The sequence below is a fragment of the Alnus glutinosa genome, chromosome 1 (genome assembly GCF_958979055.1).
Source record: "Alnus glutinosa chromosome 1, dhAlnGlut1.1, whole genome shotgun sequence".
In the NCBI taxonomy this organism is placed as follows: domain Eukaryota; kingdom Viridiplantae; phylum Streptophyta; class Magnoliopsida; order Fagales; family Betulaceae; genus Alnus; species Alnus glutinosa.
In genome coordinates, this window is record NC_084886.1 from 10,680,824 (window position 1) to 10,704,651 (window position 23,828).

At 40.3% G+C, this 23,828-nt stretch overlaps 2 protein-coding genes across 4 annotated transcripts in view; both read right to left on the reverse strand.

The window, feature by feature from the left end:
• Window positions 1–365: 365 nt before the first annotated feature.
• Window positions 366–3,803, reverse strand: LOC133872035 (uncharacterized). Its single transcript, XM_062309544.1, has 2 exons — window positions 3,262–3,803; window positions 366–728 (listed from the first exon to the last, which is right to left on the reverse strand). Exons 1-2 carry the CDS (start codon window positions 3,676–3,678, stop codon window positions 558–560), a joined length of 588 nt encoding a protein of 195 aa, XP_062165528.1. The 5' UTR covers window positions 3,679–3,803; the 3' UTR covers window positions 366–557.
• Window positions 3,804–4,289: 486 nt separating this feature from the next.
• LOC133872046 (protein NO VEIN-like) overlaps window positions 4,290–23,828 on the reverse strand; it is a 43,088-nt gene continuing 23,549 nt past the window's right edge. For all 3 annotated transcript variants that reach the window (XM_062309562.1, XM_062309555.1, XM_062309571.1), the window contains 7 exons: window positions 20,328–20,540; window positions 10,867–13,131; window positions 9,372–9,484; window positions 8,111–8,513; window positions 7,707–8,027; window positions 6,282–6,542; window positions 4,290–5,966 (listed from right to left, as the gene is read on the reverse strand). In XM_062309562.1, coding sequence (XP_062165546.1) covers window positions 4,788–5,966; window positions 6,282–6,542; window positions 7,707–8,027; window positions 8,111–8,513; window positions 9,372–9,484; window positions 10,867–13,131; window positions 20,328–20,540 — 4,755 coding nt within the window. In that variant the 3' untranslated portion in view covers window positions 4,290–4,787. The remainder of the gene's footprint in view (window positions 5,967–6,281; window positions 6,543–7,706; window positions 8,028–8,110; window positions 8,514–9,371; window positions 9,485–10,866; window positions 13,132–20,327; window positions 20,541–23,828) is intronic.

The window sequence follows — 23,828 nt, forward strand, 5'->3', positions numbered from 1 at the left end:
CTTTGGGGTAGGAGATCTGATTCTTAATTTGGCTAAAAGAAAAAACTGGTTTGCGATGGAAAGAGATGCCCACTTCGACAAGGCCTGCATCTTAAGAGTTTGGTGTACATGAATGAATCAAAAACCAAGCACTAGGTGGCAGGTGCGAAGGCTTGATGGAGCATGCACAAAGCTCTTATACGAGGCTTATGAGCATTACTTGAAAGCAGTAGATATACTTCCGATACAAATAAGCTTTGTTAATATCTATTTAAGACTGATTTTTGAGAGGGAATGGGGTGAGAACATATGTGAAGTGCCAGAGGCAATACTAGGGAACAAATAAAAGAGAAAAAAGGGGAGAAAAAAGAAAAGAAAATAAATCCTCAGCTCTGAAAGTAGCCACCCTTTCAGTCAAATCTGCATATAAGAAAGGCTGCATTAACAGAGTACACGAACATGATCAGGCAACACTAGCTCAAACTGCTTCAACTCCTCACCATCAATAAAAAAAAAATAAACATAGCCTTGATTTTAAGCCTACATCGAATACATGAGAAACGTAACCAACAATAGACTTAGAGGGCTTTAGTCTCAACAATAGCCTCCAGTATCTTCACCTCCAAATCAGGTTCATCAATCCACAAAGAACTTTTCCGGCGTAGCAACTCATTATTCTCTTTCTTGTTCTCTTCCCTCATTTTTTCTTTCATCCTCCAATTTTCAAGCTTCTCTGCTCTTTCTTTCAACTGCATTTGTACAAATCAAGAGACCTCAGTATTATTTTGGTAAAAAAATGGAAGCAAGAAAAAAACATAACATCTGTTTTGTTGGGCACAAACAAAGGATGAGATAAGAATTACAATTCTCTCACCAACACGGCATCTAGTAGGGTTGGATTGCCTATTGAGTTTAAGTATTGTGACGTCCCACATTGCATGAGTGTGAGGATGGGAAAATGCTTATATGTATATTCACACCATTCTTGACACAATACGTTTTAAAGTCTTGATGATCATGAACCTATCAGAACTCCACAGTTAAGTATACTTATGCGAGAGTAGTATCAGAATGCGTGACTTCCTGAAATGTTTTGTTTAGAGGAGCTAAAAGTGAACAATATTGTGTCGTTAGGGGTTGGTCGTTACAGGTATATAGTTCATAAACAAGATGAATGCCTAACGGTTACAATTTGATAACATAATAAATACATCATCATATGTGCCATGCAAGTGTGCGCACACACAAACATTTTATCTACGAATTTATGCACACACTTGTATTCCTTTCAAACATTTCAAAATTCCACATCCAAGGGATTAGATTGCATGCATGCTCAATGAGCTATGAATTGAATAATGAAAAATTAATTTCTTTCCAAGAACAAGGTTGGCATCAAGAAACCTTTTGGTTACATTGTATTAATATACACATCCTTTTTGATTTTTTGGTTGGACCAAGATTTGCGTTGACACTAAACCTTCCTATGTTTATCAATAAATGCTCTTAAAATTGTTTGAAAGAAACAAGGGACCTTCAATAGGATACAAAACTGACATTAGTTTATTTTTACCGTCAAACTACACATAGTAAACAAGTTGACAAAGTACACAAATTTCTGATTCCACAAATGGTGCAATAATGTTCATGTTCTCAAAAGAGGGTTTTCAGGCCCCAATTGTGTTTGCCATTGGCTGCATTGCCAACTTTTAGCGCTACGGGAATAAAAACAAAGAACCATTTTGGAGACCAATCCTTAGTTCTGTAAACTTCAGTCTAAGCTTCTTTCTTGAAGATTGACTATACAAAACATAAATTTAGGTACATTCCTGCTCATGTGCATTTACTTTCACAATCCTCTGCTTTCTTGTGTCTGGTTCATTTCATTTTTATTTAATATTGTTTTACCTGTCAACAAAATCTTTCATGATCTATTAAAGAAAAAGAACCTTAAATTAAAACTCTTAACTATATGCTAATATTTGTAAATTTAAATTTATACTTGGTCTCTGCACAGGAACTAAAGACGAGAAACTGAACTTTCTACTTCACAGTGTTTTCAACCAGGCCTCACTTTTTTGTTTTTTGTTTTTGTTTTTGTTTTTTTTTTCTTTTTCTGGGTGTAATATAAGTAGATTAATGTTATCATCAAAAGATGTAGAAGGTGTCCAAGAAAAAAATAGAAAAAAGAGAAAAACTGCAAAGGTACAAGATGAAAACTAAAACTGACCTATAAGAGGAGGGATTGACACACTCAATGATATTTTAGATGATCATTAAAAATTGATCCGTAAGAAACCCAGCCTAACTGTTTAGGCTGTAAATTCAAAGTCTGGTAAAGGCCTAAGTTCATTGGATTGAAGAACAATTATTTAATATACATACTCGTCAAAATTTCTGATTCCTTCTACAATCATATCTTAAATAAGATAACCAAACACACATACATGGACACATCATGCATTCTGGAAAGAAGAAGAAATGATAACCATTTATCAAAACTGAACCATGCAAATCAAGCTATATTATCTCTGGCAATACAGTTAAAAAAATAAAAATCATTCCCGCTGGTTTCCTATGGAGATTATCCTCGACCTAGCTTTAGAAAGTGAGTTGGCATGCATTTATAGATCAATTAAATGGAAGATTGCCAGGAAACAAGTTAGAGTGACCAGGAAGTTACCAAACCATGGTCGTATTTAATGGATGAAGATTATTTACGGATATCAGTGATATGCTTCTAAATGAGTGCATATTTATGTTAATGGACGGATTCAAAAAATTTCTGGCTGTCCTAGCTATCAGATCATGTAAATTAGTTCATAACATTATTGTCCTCCAATGGTCATGTATTCTTAATTTATATCAGGACACTTGCTACCAGGAAGCAAGTCGAGGAAGAACAATTTCAAGTGAAATTTAACCTAAAGATCTAAATCGGATAGGGTGAAAGACTTTTTGAAATTAAGCCTTGGTGAGTTCTCAAAGGATCGGAAGTAAAGCCCTAGTTCTTTCCAAGATCAAAATTAAGCCTCAGTGTCCCAACATTTCCTCAGCCTGTTCAAGTTTCAATTCTTTCCCTATATCTCTCATCTTCCAATTAAAAACAATTACAAGCGAGTTCAACTAATCCAAACAGTTGTAAGAAGTCCAAATTAAAACTACTTTTTAGTTTACCCCCAATTCATGAAAGACCTAATATTGAACTACTCAAATTCTCTGTAACCAAACAAAAACTAATAAAAAACAAGAATTAAAGAAACTAGGAGAGAGAAGACGTACTAGGGTTTGGCGGAACTCTTCGAGGGCCACCTTGCGCTCCTGGGCGCGGACCTTGGCGGCCTCGGCCTTGAGCCTTTTCTTTTCCTCATTGGCGAGCCTGAGGGCCTCTCTCCTGGCCTCATCCTTGCGCTGCTGCTCGAGGCGCATGAGCTCCACCTCCTGGATGTATTGCTTGCGGCGCTGCTTGACCTGCTTAGCGTAGTCGCGGCGGAGCAGGGCGAGCCTGCGTTCGGCGTCCTTGGGGTCCTTGGGGGGGTCGGAGTGCCACCAGCTGCCCACAAAGGCGGTGGGCTCCAGGAACTCGTGGGTGTGTTGGTGGTTGTTGCGGTGGGAGGGTTTGCTGGTGGTAGAGAAGCTGCGGAGGAGGGTTTTGGAAAATTGGGTGGTTGTACGGTGGACGCCGCGACAAGAGGCCATTGTGGGGTTGTCTAAACTCTACAGAGCAGAAAAATGAAGAAGATGAGTTTTGCTGAATATGCAGGGATTGCAGGGAGGAGGAGGAGCTTCGGTTCGATGGATTAAGCCCAATGGGTTAATGGGCTTGACGGGAGGCTTATGGCTAAGCGTTGTTTATTTATTTATTATTTTTTGTTGTAATGATTCATTTTTGACAACCTTATTAGTCGACCATATTTACCAACTTAACATTTTCTATTTTATCAACTCAATACAAATAAAAATATTTTAAAAACAATAACCCTGAAGTATATTAATTTTATGTTAAAAATCATATTTTTTTTTCCTTCAAAATAACGGAATAAATATGAATGATTTCAAATTAGTAGATAATGCCATTGATGTTGAAAGATAAAAATTCACCAAGACAAGAAGAAAGCAACCATTAAATATTCACTAAATTCCTTTGCTTTATGCTTCATTACAAACCTCTTAGAAATTGCATAACAGAAACAAAAACTAACCCACAACAGAAATAAATCGGTTGCTGAATCGTCATTTACACATACCAGTCACCAAACACCATGGGTCCAAATAGAAATTTGTTCAAGCTAAGAAGTAAAAGACACAGCTTTGAACTGTTTTTAATTCTCTATATCTTTTGTTAATGTAACTATTTGCTCATATTGTAACGGTAATAAAGCGTACCAAGCTTGCACAAGAATTCATGGGCAACTGCTTAAGCAATCACCCCCGCAAATAAAGAAAAACAAAAGATAATTAGTTTATGCGAACAGCAAATACATTGCTGCGGGTGACAAAGTCTCATGTATAATACATACTACAGTTTATGAAGATGATGTTAGCACCCTACAGCACATAAACCTCGGCATTTGTACCACTATTTTGAAAAAGAAATCCCACCACGTAGCTTCTCCAAATCCGATCACACGGTTAAAATCCAAAGATTCTAGCACATGCCTTCCCATGCAGGAGCGGAAATTTGTTTATGCTCTTCAACTGGACCAGCACACCGATTTGAAGCGACATGGTAATTGATTTTCCCATGCATCAAGAGAATGATTTTGGCATAAAGAAATCTGTTATCCATAGAGGCAGTCATAGATTGGCTAAGACTGTCGAGTCAATCCCCCAGATGCAAAGTCAAAAGATGGTGCCTCTTGGGAGACCATGGAGAATTCATTCTGATTCACTGGCATCATACAAACCAATTGCAGCTTGCCTTGCTGACATAACTTCACTGGATTCTTGTATAATGAGACCCTGGCAACATTATTACCTAATAAAACCACGTGCGCAACACTGAATAAATCACCTTTATCCAATGCAAATTGCCACTCTCTGGTTGATATATGGAACCAGTCTTTTCTTCGAGATGTGGTCGCTTTAACTTCAATGTACTCTTTACTACTCCCCTCCCCTACAACAATGTCGTAGGGTAATCCAGTTTCACTATCTTCATTAATCCACTTCGCAACTGTCTTACCTACTTTCCCAGTAATATATTTAAACGCGAGAAGCTCACCCAGCCTCCCTGTTTGTGCGGCTCGTGTTGCATTAGGTGTGCCAATTCTGAGTCGATCTCTCTTGCAAAAATTAGATGAACCCAACTCAGGGCCATTGGACATAATATCTAAATTAACCGGATCAAATTCAACATCTACACCAGAATCTGTCTGATTATGAGCATGGCCAGACTGATTTTCCAAATTGTCATAGTCTGACAAAACTAAAGCCGTTGAAGCTGCTGCTGAATCATCTTCAATGGTCCAATCATCATCCACTGAGATCGGAACAACATTATCAGTTTGCATGACTGTGCCTTCAGACTCATCCTCCTTTTTCTTTTGTGGGCTGCTCCTAGGCTGTACAGTTGTTGCCCGTGTGTTGTAACCATTTGCACGAGCATAACAAAAACCTGGTGCATTTTTCCAATCCCCAGGTGGCCAGTTTGGGTTATTTCCTGCTTTCTTTTTCGACTTCGAATAACATTTCTCATCTATTATTGTTAAATCAAAACTTGTCTGGAGCGAATCATCATTCTTTGACGATGAAGGCACAGACAAGAGGGACCAAACAGATTCTTCATCAGGAAGCTTAGGCATCTTTTGACTATTCAAAATGAAAAACTCTGTCTGCTCCTCAGTGGAACCTGATTCGGCCATTGTTGTGATCATGTGAAGGAAATTTGCCAAGTGTAAATCGGGAGTTCCATGGAATAACAAACGTGACAGTTCCATAAATATGGCATGAGAATCAGATTCTTGGGTTGTGTACAAAATGTCATCCTGTAAAAATCATATGGTTATGGATAAAACTAAAAAAAAAAGAAGGCATCATATATTAATATTCCAAATCTTGCCAACTATCATGGAGAACATAATTTTTAAATTGTCAGAATGCTAACAAACAGCAGCTAGTCTAGACAGAGTATCTCCAAACGAGGAGGGTGCAAATGAAATTAACCAAAATGATTAATCATTTAATTCCAGCAGACTAATTCCCTGTACAGAGTGACATTAGCATGTTTTAGTGTGTGTGTGTGTGTGTGTGAGAGAGAGAGAGAGAGAGAGAGAGAATTGAATAAAGGACCCATCACATACCTGCAGAAGACAGCTACATTCGACTCGCTTCTTAGATGCACCACCACAACTCTTTATGACATTCCTGTAGTATAGCTTTTCAACAACGATGACTTGTAGACGATTCAGAATATCAAATCCAGACTGCTTAAGTTGAATATATTTATCAGGGTGTACACTACAGAAGTAGCGCTGAGCATAAGGAAGAGCCCATCCCACCAATGAAGCAATATTGAAGCTACAGTCAGCAAGACCATAATATATTGCTTCACGAGTTACAACCTGCACTGACGTGGAAAGGACGATTAAAATCACATTATATGTTTCATTTTTTGTTTTGTACACTTTTCTCTCTCTCTCTCTCTCTCTCTCTCTCTCTCTTTACAGTGACAATATATGGCGCTTTATTTTCTTAAAACATAATCTAATGAACGATGTCTGCTAACACAACACAGCCAAATGTATTGCCTGTTATAAACATGTTTAAGCCTGGAAAACCTATTCTCAGTCCAATTTATGATGCAAGTCAAACATTTAAAAGGATTTTCCTGCAAATAAATACCATATGCACATGCGATAGTGCTCCCTTTTTTCCTTATGGAAGAAAAAAAAAAGGTATCAGAATCAAAGTAAAGGTAACCATGTCGTTCTCTATTTTTTCACACTCGGTCATTCTTTTTCCTTGGATATGCTTTGACAGTATATCTAAAGTGGTGTTACACTAATATACAATTATCAAACTCAACTTTCTTAAAACATATTTTGAAGCAAGTTGGTTTATGCAACAGAAGGAAGGAAAATTCCATACAAAAACTCATCATGAAATTTGCAAAGAAATACTCGTATTAGAAAAGAGCGAAATTATAGACAACAATCAAGTACCTTAAAAAGAATAGTTAAATAATTAAAAAACTCCTTATAAAGTAAATGGACAATAACAATGACATTGAGGAACTAAGCATGAATGGTAAATCAAAAATGAAATAGATCAAGGATTAGCCAAGTATCTCATGGTGCACCACATAAGATGCAATTCTTTATTACAATATCTATACAAGTTGGCTTACAAAGCATTAAGAAACAACATTACAAGGTTATATATGTATGGAACTATGAAATTTTTTTGATTAAACAATGGATACATCTAAATGAAGTACATACAGTGTTTTTTCTTTTTTTTCTTCAGATGTTAAAAAAAAATAAAAAAAAATCATTAAAGGCTTCTTCTGGATAAGCTCAAGCTGAAATCCCAATCATTTGTAGCATGAATGTTAATAGTCCACTCTCTTGGGGCCAACATGTTGATAAGTTGGACATACTGCTTGTCCTACTAGATGACTTCATATGAAAAGTTCACAAAACTGACAAGTCACAGCAGCAATATCTTCATCACAACTTCCTCCCCAGACCAACACACACACACACACACACACATACAGATCTTACCTCTGAGAGAGCAGGAATCCCTAAGGTCTGCATGAGGATGGAAACTTTTGTTGTTTGAAGTATCTGTTTTTCATCCTCACCAAGTTCGCCAAAGCACAGAAAATCGATGTTATCAAAATGCTTAAATTGCTTCCTCAACTTCCTATCATCGCACCAACACACAAGGCCAAAGGAAGGGTGTAGAGAAACCCATTTATCTTGTTCAGTTGGGAGCACCATAAATTCCAATTTCATAAGACATTCTTTCAAGTAAATGACATCTTCAGGTCTTAGGAGTCCAGATTTCAGTCCATCACTCCACTTAAGAAAAACTTGGAAAACCTGAGCATGAAAGGAACACTTAGGTTGTACTGGCAAAAAACAATTATTATAAGTGTGGTTTCTCTTCAACTTTGATCACTTACTGCATTAGCTGCTTGTGAAGGCAAAGCGACAGTAGATAACTGCAGTAAAATCCGCAGATAGCTACGGAGAAGAGGGGTCTCTTGTACTCCACAGTTGTCAATGAAGAAGTGATGAAGGCCCGGATAAATATTGCTCAGCGTCTTGTTTAAGGGGTGATAAGACACTTCTGTCAAACTGCACCGAGAATGAATCTCCTCCATTTGGGCCAGAGAACCAGTTGAATCGTGCCAACAGACTTCTTCAGGAGACAAGAATGTACCAGGTACCACATCATCAAGTCTAGAGCCAGATGCATATGGAACAAATATAAAAGGCCCTGAATGTAACTCCTCTGTGATCTTCTGGTTTGAAGTAGCCATTTCATTCCAAATGAATGTGTACAATTTTGACATTTGAGATATGCTGGTATGCAAAGAAAGTTGGGTCTCATCAAAATGAGCAGGTTTGCTAATTAAAAGGTGGGGGGGGGGGGGGGGGGGGGGGGGGGATCATGGAAAAATAATCAATGCACAGCCTCGACATGGAAAGCCCAAGGGGAAAAGGAAATAAAAAAAAAAGACATCCGACACACACCATATAGAATGAAAAATTCAAACGTCCAACATCCAATATGATATAAATTCTGATTGCATCTATCATGTAAATGTACACTACGGAGTTTAAGAGTCAAACTGCAGGGTTCACCTCAAGGCAATTAACCTCAGATGAGAATATATTGATATACTTCATACACATTAGATTAGAAAGGTTAAAGTAGTTTCTTAAAAGATTCAGAAGTCTAGTCTAGAAAATAATAAATGGATAACAGATATAACAGTGGAACCGTGGACAACGTGAAGTGAAGAGTTTATGCTCCTCTTTTAACCATCCATAACTAACAAAAAGACAGTATTGGACTTGCAACAACTTATGTATGGTGCAACATTCATCTAGATGTGGGCCTGTTATACCACTAACATGCTCAAAAAAAAAAGAAAAAAAAAGAAAAAGAAAAAAAGAACCAAGATGTTCATAATCTTAGTAAATACTTTTCTTTAAGGGAAAAGCAATAGCAAAACCACATAATTTATCTGAAAATGAAAAATGATGAAGAATTCAATTAAACAGCACAAAGAAATAAAAGACGAAGACACTATATAGTAAAACAAGAAATAGCATTAAGTTAGTTTGTATAGCCAGCAGGAAAGAACAGTTACCAACAACAAATAATCTCACAGATCATTCAGATAAGAAACATCGAAGATCTAAGTTGGTGAATACCTGGCCTTGAAAGGTGTCTTAGATCTTCTCCATACTTTCAGAGTTTCCAAAATGTCATCAATGGTAACTTTAATCTTAAAGCCAATTTCACTTGCTAATTTTCCATTTCTCACCTGTTTCAATAAGAAAAACATAGCATGATAAAGAACTTGTATAAATCTATGTCAGCTCAGCCCTCCCATAAAACAGGGATATGCAGCAGTTTCATACAGCTGAAGTTAACAGCATTAAGAAAAATAAACGTACAAACAAATATAGATAGAGGGCTATACAAGAGAAATAGCAATTTAATTGAACTTTTTGCAGTTTCAGGCAAAATAATGCATTGGAAACACACACACAAAAAAAAAAAAAAAAAAAAAAAAAAGAAGGAAAGAAAAAGAAAAACAGACTAGTGCTGCGTTATTGGTGCTAATTTTAAAGCTTGTCCAATGACACATCTCACAACATGTTCCACAATAAACCCTTGACGAGTTATGTTACAAATGAAACTATGTCTTCAAAGGCTTCATGTAATTATTATTTTTCTTTTTATAAGTGAAGATTTCATATATTATATACCATTAACAAACTTTTATACAGCAATCATTATCTCATTTATTAGATAGTTAAATATCTGGGACATGTGGCACTAGAGCTGCCAAAACCAAACCCAAAATGGCATGGTCCCATTTGTGATCCATGGAAGTCAACCACTGCAACCAACCTGTCAGTTGCCGGGGAGCAACGGATGTTAGCAGTCCTGTATAGATGTCTTCAGTGACTAGCAACTAAAAAGAACCACTGGTTGGATTCAAATCTATGCCAGCACTGAAACAGCAGACCTTTTTGAACATTCATAATCACATCATATCTTGCAGAAGCTAAAAGCCTAAAACTGTGACAAACAAGAGCAAATAAACTCGGCATCTTTCGGTCCCAAAAAGCAGTTTCTAAGGCTGCATTGTTTTCCACTATATATGAGCAAGACGCTCACTGACATTTATGGGAACTTGCCAGCATCAAAGCGAGACTGACCACCCAAAAAAATGAAAATAAAAAATAAATAATAGAAAATTATAAAGAGAGGAAGCCATTCTGCGTAAGCATTATATATAAATAGACAGGTTGTGCCATAGCATTTGAGGGACAACCATTTAAGTCGTATTTGGCTTGCACCCATACATTGTTAGGAGGGGGCATAACATTTTGATCTATGTGAGCATTTAACACAACATAAACACGTAGATGTGTACGTAGGTATGTTCAAATATACAAAAGGAGCTAATAAACTCACTTTGTTCTTGCACACAAAGAACTAGAATGGGAGGCACACCAATTAAAGTTTGCTACAAAGAAAGAGCCTTCCACATTCTAAGATTGGCAGCCTTATGAAGCGGATAGCTCTTGCTCAGGGAGCATCTCTCACTCTCTCTCAAAAGAATTAAAGAAAGATTAAACAGAAGTAAAAATGAAATAAAAAGTGCAAAAGAGAACACCAGTATATCATACTAACCTTTGGAACAGCATATGGAGCAGAGTCACCCAGAACAAAGCGTACTTCATCACAATCATAAAATAAATCTTTAGGATAGTGAAGCTCATCATCCATGCTAGACACTACCCATTGGACATCACAAATGCTGCTCATGAATGAAGACTTGAAGGGTTTCCTATCTCCACCAGATTTAGGGTAGTAGTAACCTGTAGCTTTGTCACTAAAACAGCCATCCCATAGTGTATCCAAAACCTCCAACAGATAAATACAACTTTGCCGCATGCCATTTTTGGACAAAAGGGATATTAAATGGACCAATTCATCGGATTCCCAATCTTTCACAGTCGATTCAGGGGAAATCAGATCTTTTTCCCACATTAGATTCCTAAAAATGGTGGGAGATATATCACCAACAGTCTTATCAACCTGAAGTATTTGCACAAAATCCATAATGCCTATTTCCTGGAAGAACTCCCTCCATTTCATTACTCCACATGAGAATGATTTAGTGACTGGATGCCTCAAGTATGTGGTGTCAACCTCATGCCATTTCATATCTACAACATTGATCAACTTATTAACATGGACTGGATTTCCATATTCTCTACTAAAATGAATCGACATCTCAACAGGTCGTTTAAAACCATGATTTGTTAAAATGAAAGCTTTATTTTGTAATTCAGAGATTATGTATTCCCTTTCAACACGACAATCAGGGCAGCTAGACTTTAGGTGGATCATTGCAAAGCACAGATACTCCGTCATCAAATTCTTGTCCCTGTTTACAATTCTGTCATCAGATACAGCTGGCAAGATGTGCAGCTTCATAATTTCATGAGCAGACAACCGCTGGACACCTATTCTATAAAGCATCTTGGTTATGTTGTCTATCAAACTTGTGTCCACACATGAGGTATCAACAGATGATGCAGAAAGCAGGGCAGGACATACAGTCCGAAGTTTAGTGAATAAATTTGGGAAAGCTTCAGGTCCATGCTCAACATCCAACCCCGTGCTTACTGCATCAGATTGTAACCAGATTGTACCTTCATCCATGGAGCTGTATGTACCATCTGAAAGGGGAATAAACGATATTTTTTGAAGGTTCTCTATGAGATCCATTTCTGTATTAGAGTTTAAGAAAATTTGTCCAGAAGAATGGAATGACATTATATATAGTGCATTTAGCAAAGAAGACAACCAGCTCAGGCCCATTGATTTGATGCCATTTTCCGCATGACTTAAAGAGGATATAAATTGAAGTAGAATTGTGGGTCCATATTCCTGAATACCCAGTGCCCTTGCTAATGAATCAGATACTTTGATATTTCTATCCAAGAATCCAAGGCCAAGATGCTCACTAAGCAAAGCATCAGGAAGAAGAGAGCGAGCTTGTTCATTCCAACCTCGTAGAACCTGGCATGGGGGAACCCATCTGTCATTGCCTCCATCCAGAAGTAAGCAGTTTGACATACGTAATTTAGAAATAATCAACCGTGGAAGACTAGAAAAGAAACCATGAACTTCCCCAACAAGCGGAACAAATCTCATAAAAGCTGACACGGCTTTTCCTGGATTTTCTCTAAAACATGAAAGAGCGCAAAAGGATCTCTCCGCACCAACAAACAAATTAGGAAATTCAGACAATAACCACTGGTTCCAGGGACTATCACCATCCACTTCCTCTCTAGATGAAGGAAGAACAAAATCACCTTGGAGAATAAATTTCAGACCATAACTTCTTAGAGGAAGAAATGCAAAAACAGGCTGTTGGTCAACAAGTGGAATGTAATCTCCAACTGATTCCTGCAATGTAAATGCTATAGAGATTTCTGTTGTTTGCACAACACGACGAATGACATCTGCCTGCAGCTTCTGAGATGCTACAAACCACGTCATCTTCTCTTTTCCGTGTGAAACCCTAACGATGCCATCCCCCATGATTTCTTTTCTCATCACGACGAATGAATTGTTGAGCAAGTTTCTAAACTTAATACACTTAAGTCGGTGAAGAAAAAGCAACAAAGAAGGGTGAAGATCTGAAAACATAGTCATAATGCTGTTCATGACTGCTCCATCTGATAATCTCGATCTGAAAGGAAGTACAATGCAAGTGTTCCAGCATTTACCATCCAATCGATCAGTGTCACTAGATGCCAACCTACTAAACAAGCCAATATCACATGGAGGCACTATTGTTGGCAAAACAAAACCAATCTGACCCTCACCTATATCAAATTTGACATGAAACCCATTAGAATGAATCTCTGGAGCATCTGTGACCTGCAGAAAGATCACCACACATTCATGAAACTTGATTACTTAAAGGGTACATTTATTAATTGGATAAACCAATAAATACAGCACCACTCTTGTTTTCTATGAAAAACTGTATAAAAAACAATTCACAGTCAAAAAGTAACTCAGGATACGAAGCTTGGATAACACATTCAATCTCTATGTCAGGTCTCTCGCCATAAATTTTTTCACCACAATGTTAATTGTCTAAAACAAGTGAAGTTCTTTTACACAGCTTTGATTTACTAATAATAAAATATAGTTGATATTTCAAATCTGGTTATAATCTTTATAGGAGGTGAGCCTTTAAAGACCTACTTTAATCATCTCCTTCTAAACTTCCTTCAACTTTTCATATCAACTCTGTGTACAGAATCATATCCCTAGAAAAATGTTTAAATACTTTATGTCAATTACATTTTATCCAACAACCACAATAGAATTTTGAAGTGCATGTGAAAGATGAACAGAGTCAACAAAATGAGTGAATATATTGGAGATCAGCCTCAACACAAGATTAAACTGCCTGCTTCTGAAGCCTCAATGCAGATTAAGTCATCTGCTTCTGAAGACACTAGACTAAATAATATGGAGCCCCACTCCACATCCCCCACACAAGGGCTACACTATCATCCAATGATGTGAAGGAGCTCAACCAGGAAGTCTCCTTCAAAGGCATGAAAACTTCAGAAAAATGAAAAGGGAATTTTTTTGATAAGTGATGAAAAGGGAAATAACGCAGATACATTTAGAAAAAAAAGACTAGCACTCAAAATATTTTTTTTTTTTATAAGTAATGATAGTATTATTGAAAGCGTAAGGCGCCCCTACGTACACTAGAAGTATACAACAGGAAACACCTAACTAGAAAGCGAAAAAGAAGTAAGAAATTCAGCAAAGCTGATAGATAAAGGGTACAAATAAGCCATCGACCAGATATACAAAGGATGAAGAAACAACTCTAGCACCTCCTCAAGGGAGCTTTCTAGATTCTCAAAACACCTAAAGTTTCTTTCTCTCCAAATACACCAAAAAAGGCAATTAGGCACCATCTTCCAAGAAGTAGCGCTCCCTGATCTCCCAGACTTCCACCAACAAGCAACTAAGTCAAGCACACTCCTAGGCATGACCCACGCAATCCCAAAGCGTGAGAAAATGTTGTTCCATAGAGCTGAAGCCAAATCGCAATGCAGAAGAATATGGTCCACTGATTCCCCATCCCGCTTGCAAAGACAGCATCTATCCACAATAATTAAGTTCCTCTTCCTAAGATTGTCCAAGGTCAAAATTCTGCCTAGAGCTACAGACCAAGTGAAGAAAGCTGCCCTCGGGGGAGCCTGAGACCGCCACACACACTTCCATGGGAACCGAGTACCTCCAGCACACATCATAGAACCAAAAAAAGACTTCACCCTGAACACACCTTTCTTGGATGGGACCCATTTAAGACAATCTGCCCTCTCCATATTCACCGTGGTGGAGCCCAGCATCTGGAAAAAAGAGGCAAAAACATCGACTTCCCAATCATGAGCCTATCTAATAAAGCTCACGTTCCATTGAATGGACCCGCCCAAACTCTCCAAATTATCAGCCACTGACGCATCCTTCACCCGAGCAATGCCAAAGAGATCAGGGAACACTTCTTTCAGAATCGAATCTCCGCATCACAAGTCATGCCAAAATCTGATCCTACTCCCTTCCCCCACCTCAAATCTAAGGAGTTTGGAGAATTTCTCCCAACCTTTCCTTATAAACTTCCACAACCCTACTCCAAACGCCCCAGCAACCTCTCGGGAGCACCACCCACCCCACAAACTTCCATACTTTGAGTCCACCGCAACTCTCCACCAAGCATCCCTATCCATGCCATATCGCCATAACCATTTGCCTAGCAATGCGCGATTAAACTGAACCAACTTCCTAATGCCAAGCCCCCCATTCGAAATTGGAGTACAAACCTTCTCCCAACTCACCAAGTGGTATTTAAACGTTTCACCCATGCCACCCCAAAGAAAATCTCGTTGCAACTTCTCAATGCGAGAAGCAACACTCACCGGAATAGGGAACAGAGACATGTAGTACGTAGGTAAGTTAGAGAGCGTACTCTTGATAAGGGTCACTCTCCCTCCCTTAGAGAGGTATAACATTTTCCAACTAGCCAACCGTCTTTCAACCTTCTCAATAACTCCATCCCAAATACGAGTAGACTTGTAAGGAGCCCCCAATGGAAGACCCAAATACATCACAGGCAAATAAGCAACTTCACACTCTAAAATGCCAGCTAACCTACCCACATTATCGACATTCCCCACTGGAATAATGCTGGATTTGGCCAAATTAACCTTAAGCCCCGAGACAGCCTCGAATAAGAGCAAGAGAACTCTCAAAGACCGAATCTTTGAGGAGCTAGCATCACAGAAAATCAATGTGTCATCAGCGAACAAAAGATGGGAAAAAGAAGCATCACCCACTCTGAAACCATCCAACACACCCCCACTCACTGCCGCAGTAATCATGCGACTCAGCGCCTCCATAACAAACACAAACAAAAAGGGAGACAAAGGGTCTCCTTGCCTTAGGCCTCGAGAGCTGCTGAAAAAGCCGTATGGTGAGCCATTAACAAGCACCGAGAACTTAGCAGAAGAAATGCACCGAGCTATCCACGAACACCATTTGCCCCCAAAGCCGCATCTCCTCAACATATACAACAGAAAATCCCAATTAACGTGATCATAAGCTTTTTCTAAATCCATTTTGCAAATGACTCCCGGCTCCCTTGATATAATACGACTATCAAGGCATTCATTCGCAATAAGGATTGGGTCAAGAATCTGCCTTCCTTTAATGAAAGCACTCTGAGATTTGGAGATAATCTTGTCCATAACCGTCTTCAATCTGTTGGCCAAGACTTTAGCAATGATCTTGTAGATACCTCCTACAAGGCTAATGGGACGGAAATCTTTGAGAGACAAAGCTCCTGGAGTCTTAGGAATAAGAGAAATAAAAGAAGCATTCAAACTCTTCTCAAAAACTTCTCTAGCATGAAACTCAGAAAAAACCTCCATAATGTCCAAGCGCACCACCTCCCAACAAGCTTGGAAAAAAGCCATAGAGAAGCCATCCGGACCCGGCGCTTTATCACCATTAAAAGCAAACACAACCTTTCTAACTTCCTCCTCCTCAAAGACTCTCTCCAACCACCTTGCTTCTAACTCTAAGATGGCATCAAAGGAAAGATCATCCAACCGAGGCCTCCAACTATGCTTCTCAGAGAAAAGATCTTGATAGAACTGAACCACATGCTCCCCTATCTCTGCCGGATTAGAAGAAATGGAATCTCCAATCAACAAGGAATCAATAGAGTTATTCCTTCTGTTTGAGTTGGCAATGGAATGGAAGAATTTTGTGCATTTATCTCCTTCTTTCAACCACGTCACCCTGGACTTTTGCCTCCAGCAGACCTCCTCCAACAGAGAACATCTCTCTAACTCACTGACAACCTCCAGCTTCTTTTGAAGTTCCCCCTCAACCAAAGCCCTACTACCTTCCACTATATCAATCGCCTGAAACTCCTCAAGAAGCTTTCTCTTGTTCCTCTCCACATTACCAAAGGCCTCTACATTCCACGTTTTCAACTTAGACTTGAGGGCCTTTAATTTACAAGCAAGCACAAAGCTAGGAGAGCCATGAAAGGAAAATGAGTCCCACCAATGTTTCACCAACCCCACAAAACCATCCACCTTAAGCCACATATTCTCAAACTTGAACGGCCTACTTCTTGCAGAAGAGTGAGCACAATCGAGGATAATAGGAAAGTGGTCAGAGAACAGGCGGGGAAGCCTCTTCTGAGACGCCTCAGGAAACCTATCTTCCCAATCAGGAGAGATAAGAAAACGATCAATTCTGGACCAAACAGGAGGATCACAGGAAATCGACCACGTATAAGAACCTCCAGCGAGCGGAAAATCCATAAGACCCTGATCAGAGATGAAATCACAAAAGTCCCTCATAGCAGTAACACTACCAACTCCAGATCTTTCGCTAGGAAACCTAGTAGTATTGAAGTCTCCCCCTATGCACCAAGGCAAACTCCACCAACTCATAATCCCCGCCAGCTCATCCCAAAGACCCCTCCGATCAACCCTGCAATTCGGACCATACACTCCCACAAAACCCCACTCAAAGTGATCGTCAACATTCCTCAAAGAAACTGCAAGTGTGAACCTCCCCACGCACACATCCACTTTCTCCACCACCCTCTTATCCCACAAAATAAGAATACCCCCTGAGGCCCCACTAGCATCCAAACAACACCAATCCACAAAATTACACCCCCAAAGACTACGCACAAACTGCCTAGAAGGATCCTTAACTTTTGTTTCTTGGAGGCAAATAAGATCCACCTTCCAATCTCTGAGCAAATTGCAAATCCTTAAGCGTTTACGCCTATTATTCAGCCCCCTTACGTTCCAAGAAAGAATCTTCGGCTTCATGGCACTACTACTAGTCCCCTTGCCCTCCTCTTACCGCTACTCAATCCGGAACCTTTGGTATCATAGTTAATAGAGCTCTCCAAATTCTTGATCTCCCTCTTACCCTTCGTGCGTCCTTTAGCCAATCGACTCTCCTCTTTTCTCTCCTCTTCTATACAAGACAGAAAAGCTAACAATTGCAATTTATGCCCCACGAATGTCATCCCAACAATGGGATAAATCTCGTTAGCACTCTGCATCACCCAGTCCGAGTACCCCAAGCCACCCAAATCTAGAGAGTAGGCATTGAGAGGAGAACCCACAACAACAGCCCCTCCCCCCTCCTTGAACTCCACCAAACCAACTTCCCCGGGAGTAAAGCTTCTTGAATCCTCACCCAACAGTCCAACCTGCAGACCAGGGGACACTGAATCCTCCACTGGCCCCCCCATCCATTCACAACCTTTCCCTCCAGCACTACCAAAGCATGGAACAATCTCCATATCCACCGATTGAAGCCCAAACACTTCCCCTGTCAACTCCCGAGGCACACTCAGCATACCCACACTCCTCAACTGCGAATTTACCGAGTCTTTCACCCTCACTAGACCACCCTCTAAGCACAAGATAGGGCTCTCACTACAAAATAACTGCTTCTGCTCCGAACACAACTCATCCCCTGCTGCACCGGACCCAACGAACAGCTCCCCCTCCCTCTTCTGACCCGGCTCCTCCCTCTGCACCTCCTCTGCCTCCACCAGCACCTCAGAGTTGCAAAGGGGCGAGAAGGTTCTATCCAAGAGTCTGGACAGTCCTTGGAGCTGCCCTTCATCTACACCCAGAGCTGGAGTCGAAGTCAGACAGTCGGCGACTAAGCTCTGAGGACTGACCTAAGAATCATACCCCCGTGCGGCTGGATCTGAGCCTGCCGAAACCAACACAGGTGACTCCCTCACCGGCGAACAAAGCTGGCCGTCGAGAGAAGAGGAGGCGACGACATGACCCAAAGCCGGAACCCACGAAGAGGAAGAGGCATCAGACGTCAGGTTACCGGCGTCCAAGCCCGGAGTCGAGCCAGCCCCAAGATCATGCACCGAACTCGCATGGGCCCAAGGGGGGGGGGAAGACTGGATCCACCTTAGCCCTCCACTCCATAACCTGGTCTGGACACTCCAAGACACCCTTTCCTTTGGAGGCCTTGGCTGAAATGGATAATGCAATATTTCTCGATATGGGCTTAGGTTTAGATTTGGGCCGAGCCACTTTGAAACCCACCATCCGGGCCCTAGAAGAGGCTGCACGACCCAGACCACCACCATCAACCAAAGCCAATCCCTTCAGCCAAAAGTCAATCTCCTTTTTCATCCTTTCTAACGACTCTCTGAGGGCACCCACATCGAAGCTTTCACCAGAATGGCTGTTGCGTGCTGCAGGGAGAAACGTAGGTTCGGCTACACCATGCCTAGTGTCAGACGACCTTCCCAACACAACAGAGGGTCCAGCTTGAGCCACTGTCGGAATCGGAGCCGTGTCTAGAACTGAAGCTATCTCACCCACCGCTGTTCCTTTCCTCGCTATGACCTTCGGAACCGTCTGCATGGGCACACGTTGCTGCAACTCAGGAGCCCATGCAAGGGAATTCTTCTCCTCAGTACAAATCCGCTTCGCCGGAAGAGACTCCAAAACATGATGCTCTTTCGCCAGACCAAAAACATCACTCTTCGCCGGGCAATGATCACCCTTATACCCCACAGAGCGATCTCTAACCCATCTCGGCACTCTAGCTACAGGGCCGGTAATCTCTCCAAAAGGTGCTTCCAGCGAGGAAGCATTCTTTGCCAACACCTCAGCATAACTCCTCCTCCCTCTATGAATCGCGTGGACCTCCGAATCAACCTCCCTGGCTCTGGAACCGGCCCTTAGATACTCAGAAACCAGGCGCAATTCCTCACGAAAGCTTATCCAGCCTTTCCCGGCTCTTCCCTCCGGTATGAAGATCGAGTCCTTCCTCCGACTCCCAACAAATTCTTCTATAACCAAGAAACCGCCATGCCTATTGAAATGCCGTTGCGCAATGATCCGCGGGAATCCATACCGAGACTAATCCCAAAACACCCGAGAGTCTTCCACGCACACCAAAGTCTCGAAGATTTTGAGCAGCCAAGCTAACTCCGATCTATCCAACAAGATCGTCCTATGTCTACCCTTACAGCTCTCCCTAATTCGAACCCCTGTTTCCCCTCCTACAACCACCACTTCAAACTCTTTAGCTTCCACAGACCAACTGCTCGAGAACCCATAAAACTGTACTACCATGATATTTGAAAAATATTGGTCTAGATGATTCACTTGGGGCAGGAAACAGACAAGCAACCAAAGTTTTCGACCTGTTAAACATATTTTATGGTACCTTACTCCCTTCCATATTAGTTGATTTCAGCCTTAGCTGAGTTCTGTTAAGTTACTCCCTTGCTTGACCTTCTCTGAAAAAAAGGTCTAAACTAAACTAAATAAAATAAATGAGAAACTTAAGATCGAAGAGATAAACACAAAACGAAAAAAGTAAAACAAACAATAATCTCTTGTTACAACAGCCTGGGGCGATGCCCTCTTTCAAATTTTATTTTTTTCAATAAACTGCTTGCTACTTACCAAAAAAGGGGGAAAAAAAGGGCAAAGAACGAAGTCAACAGTATTTCTCTAACATACCCGGAATACAGATTTGAAGCCAATGCCTTTCTGCCCTATATATCCAGCATTAGATCCTTTCTTTGTTGAGTTTCCAACGTCACAAAGAGCTCTGATGTTCTGAGCAGAGAAGCCTTGCTCATTATTTAGGACAATAATACCTGACTCTTTAAGAATGAATGTCAGAGTTGGTTCCACATTTTCCAGATAATCATTATCATCAGCGTTTTGAACCTGGCGAAGCAAAATGAAAAATACATAGATTGATTAACAGCAGCCTTACAGATTTAAAGCCTATAATCAAATTCAGTCATAAAATTGAATATATAAAGATACTATGGAATACAGATAATAGCCTTTGCCTTTAGGATGTATATCATAAACAAAGAATAAACTAGATCTGATTTCCCAAGTCCAACAAACAGGGTTGCTATTTATCTTCTTTTGTCATTTTGTTTACAAACTGACATACTAGTAAAAAAGATAACTAGTGAATATAAGACCCTACAACAAGAAGTCACAATTCAAAAATAAAAATATACACAGATCTGGCCCATATGGAGATCAATAACCTAATCATGTTTCCACCCTTGCTTAACCATGCAGATGGTAATACTTATAAATTGTAGATCAGCAACCTGCTTCCTAACCATTGACAACTTCTACAGTCTGATGCTTCATGTTATCTAAGTACAATTTAAAGCAGGGACAGATGCAGGTCAATTCTAAAATTGGAGTCTCCAAAATGCACCTCACCCTTGTATTTGAGAACCCCCCCCCCCCCCCCCCCCCCCCCCCCCAAAAAAAAAAAAACAAACGACAATAAAAAAAAAAAAATTAATTAATTAATTATGGGCCTGTTTGGTAAAATTTTACAAAGCACTGAAAACTCTTCTAGAATACTAATTAACCAAACAGATTTTCAGATGTGCCCCCAGCACTAACACACATTTCAAAACAAACTACTACAAAACTCTTTTTGAAACCCAAAATACTTCTCAAAAAATAAAACACAAGAATTTTCAAAAAAAAAATGTTTAAATAAAAAAAAGGGGGTGGTGCAACCGCCTGATGGCAGCGGCCACCATTCGGTGGTCTAAAAAAAATTATAATAATATTTCTTAATTTTTAATTTTTAGAAAACACTTCAAAACTTTACCAGACCAATTTTCAACTTTTCTCAAACGTGGCCCACACCACATCAATTTTAAACTCTTACCTTCTTCAAAACTCACAACAATCTGTATTTTGAGAACTGTTCTTGGCGACCAAGGGTGGATGGTCTATCCTTCCTATCCATTGATGTGAATGAGAGTATTTGGTTAGAAAGAGAGTTTGAGGAGGAGGTGTGAGATGTGATTAGGGATTTGAATGAAGATAAGGCTTCAGGTCCAGACGGCTTCACAATGATTTTCTTTCAAAAGTGTTGGGAAATTTTAAAAAAATGATTTAATGGCTGTTTTTGCAGAATTTCATACTTGAGGTCAATTTGCAAAGAGTTTTAATGCTACTTTTGTTTCTATGATTCCAAAGAAGGCTGGTGCCATGGATGTGAAAGACTTTCACCCTATTAGTTTGGTTGGGGGGTGTACAAGATTATTTCTCGGCGTAGGAAAGGCAAGGCGCACATGGTTTTGGGTTTGATGGATTTTTTAGGGTTGTTGGGTTTTTTTTTTTGGGCTGTTTCTTTTTTGCTTTCTAGCTAAGAGCTTTCTCTTGTATACTTTCGGTGTACTTAAGGACACCTTACGCTTTTAATAAGACCAGTTTATTACTTATCTAAAAAACTTATTTTCAAGGTTCTCGCGAACACGTTCAAGTTAGTTTTGGGTAAGATTATTTCCAACACACAGAATGCGTTTATCGGTGGTCGACAAATCTTGGATTCAGTGCTTATTGCTAATGAATGCTTGGATAATCAAATTCGATCGGGAGAATCTGGGCTGCAATGTCCTCTCTCTTTTTCTCATCTCCCTCTAAAAAAAAAAACCTTGGTTCTCTTTTCTGAGAACGCCTAGTGAGGAGGGAGGTGAGGCTCTCCTCCCTCCCCTCCCTCCACTTCCGGTTCCCTTCCTGTCTGGATCCTCTAGTGTTCTTTCTCCTTTTTGGTCTTTCTGTTTTGGGTTTTTCTTCTTCTTGGGTGTAGAGCTACGGTGGTTGGGAGTAGATCCACTTTCGAGTCCCTCGCCGGCTTGCTTAACCGTTGATGTCGCTTCAGTGGGTGGCCACCGCACCAGTGTCGCGTGGCTGTTTTGGTTCTTTTGCATCTTGGGTTGTAGATCTATGGGGTTTGGCCGTTTGGGTCCTCCTTTCCGTGCACGTGCCTCACTAGTGCCTCACCGGTGGCTTCTCCAGCTGTTTCTGCGTCTTCTCCAGCGATTTCAGCAGCTCTCCGGTGCGCGTGGCACCACATGCCACCGCCTATGCAGTTTTTTTTCCCTGTAGCTTTGGCTTTTCCTCTGTATTTAGGGTTTGCTTGTTTTTCGGCTTCGGTCGGCTCGGGTTTATGGGTGTTTCACGTGGGTTTTGGGTTTTTTTGGGGAGGGTTGTTCGGGTTTTTGCGTGGGTTTGGGGGGTTTGTTGGGTTGGGGTGCTTCTGGGGCAGGTTTGAGTGTTTGATGGGGGCTTCTACTGTATTTTGGGTTTTTGTGGGCTTCGGGTGTTGTGGGCCCTTGTGGGTTTTCTTGGGTTCTTTTTGTGAGCTAGCTGGGTTGTTCCTGTATATACTACCTATGTACTCATAGACACCTTACGCTTTTTTAATAAAATTTCCTTATTTATCAAAAAAAATCCGAGCTGCTATGTAAGTTGGATTTGGAAAAGGAATATGATCATGTTAATTGGGAATTCTTGCTCTATTTGCTGCAGCGTTGTGGTTTTGGAGAAAAATGGAAGTCTTGGATACGATTTTGTATTTCTACGATGAGATTTTCTATTCTTGTGAATGGAATCCCGTCAGGTTTCTTTAATAGCACTCGTGGGTTGTGACAAGGGGATCCACTTCCACCTTTATTATTTGTGGTGGTTATGGAGGCTTTGAGCCGGATGCTGATTGCCGCACTGGATCAGGGTAATTTGACAGGGTTCTCAGTGGGATCTAGGAATTTTGAGGAGTTAGTTGTGAATCATTTATTGTTTGCCAATGACACGATTTTTTGTGGTGCGCAAGAAGAACAAATTCGACAGCTATGGTGTATCTTCTTATGTTTTGAGGTAGCTTCAGGACTGCGAATTAATTTAGGAAAATCAGAAATTGTTCCAATTGGTGAGATAGAGGATGCCAAAGGGTTGGCTCAACTCCTTGGATGTCGGGTCGCATCTTTGCCTATGACATAATTGGGTTTGCCATTGGGTGCTTCTTACAAGACCGTGTTTATTTGGAATGGTGTCATTGAGAAAATGGAAAGGTGGTTGGCTGGATGGAAGCAAATGTATTTGTCGAGGGTGGTCGGCTGACTCTTCTTAAAAGTACGCTTTCCAACCTTTCTACGTATTATTTATCGTTATTGCCTATTCCAGTGA

Bases quoted from the DNA above. Each gene is read 5' to 3' on its own strand.
- LOC133872035 (XM_062309544.1), bottom strand. From the start codon at position 3,678: ATGGCCTCTTGTCGCGGCGTCCACCGTACAACCACCCAATTTTCCAAA. The intron at 729-3,261 runs GTACGTCTTCTC...GTACAAATGCAG, and splicing joins AAGAGTTCCGCCAAACCCTA to TTGAAAGAAAGAGCAGAGAA.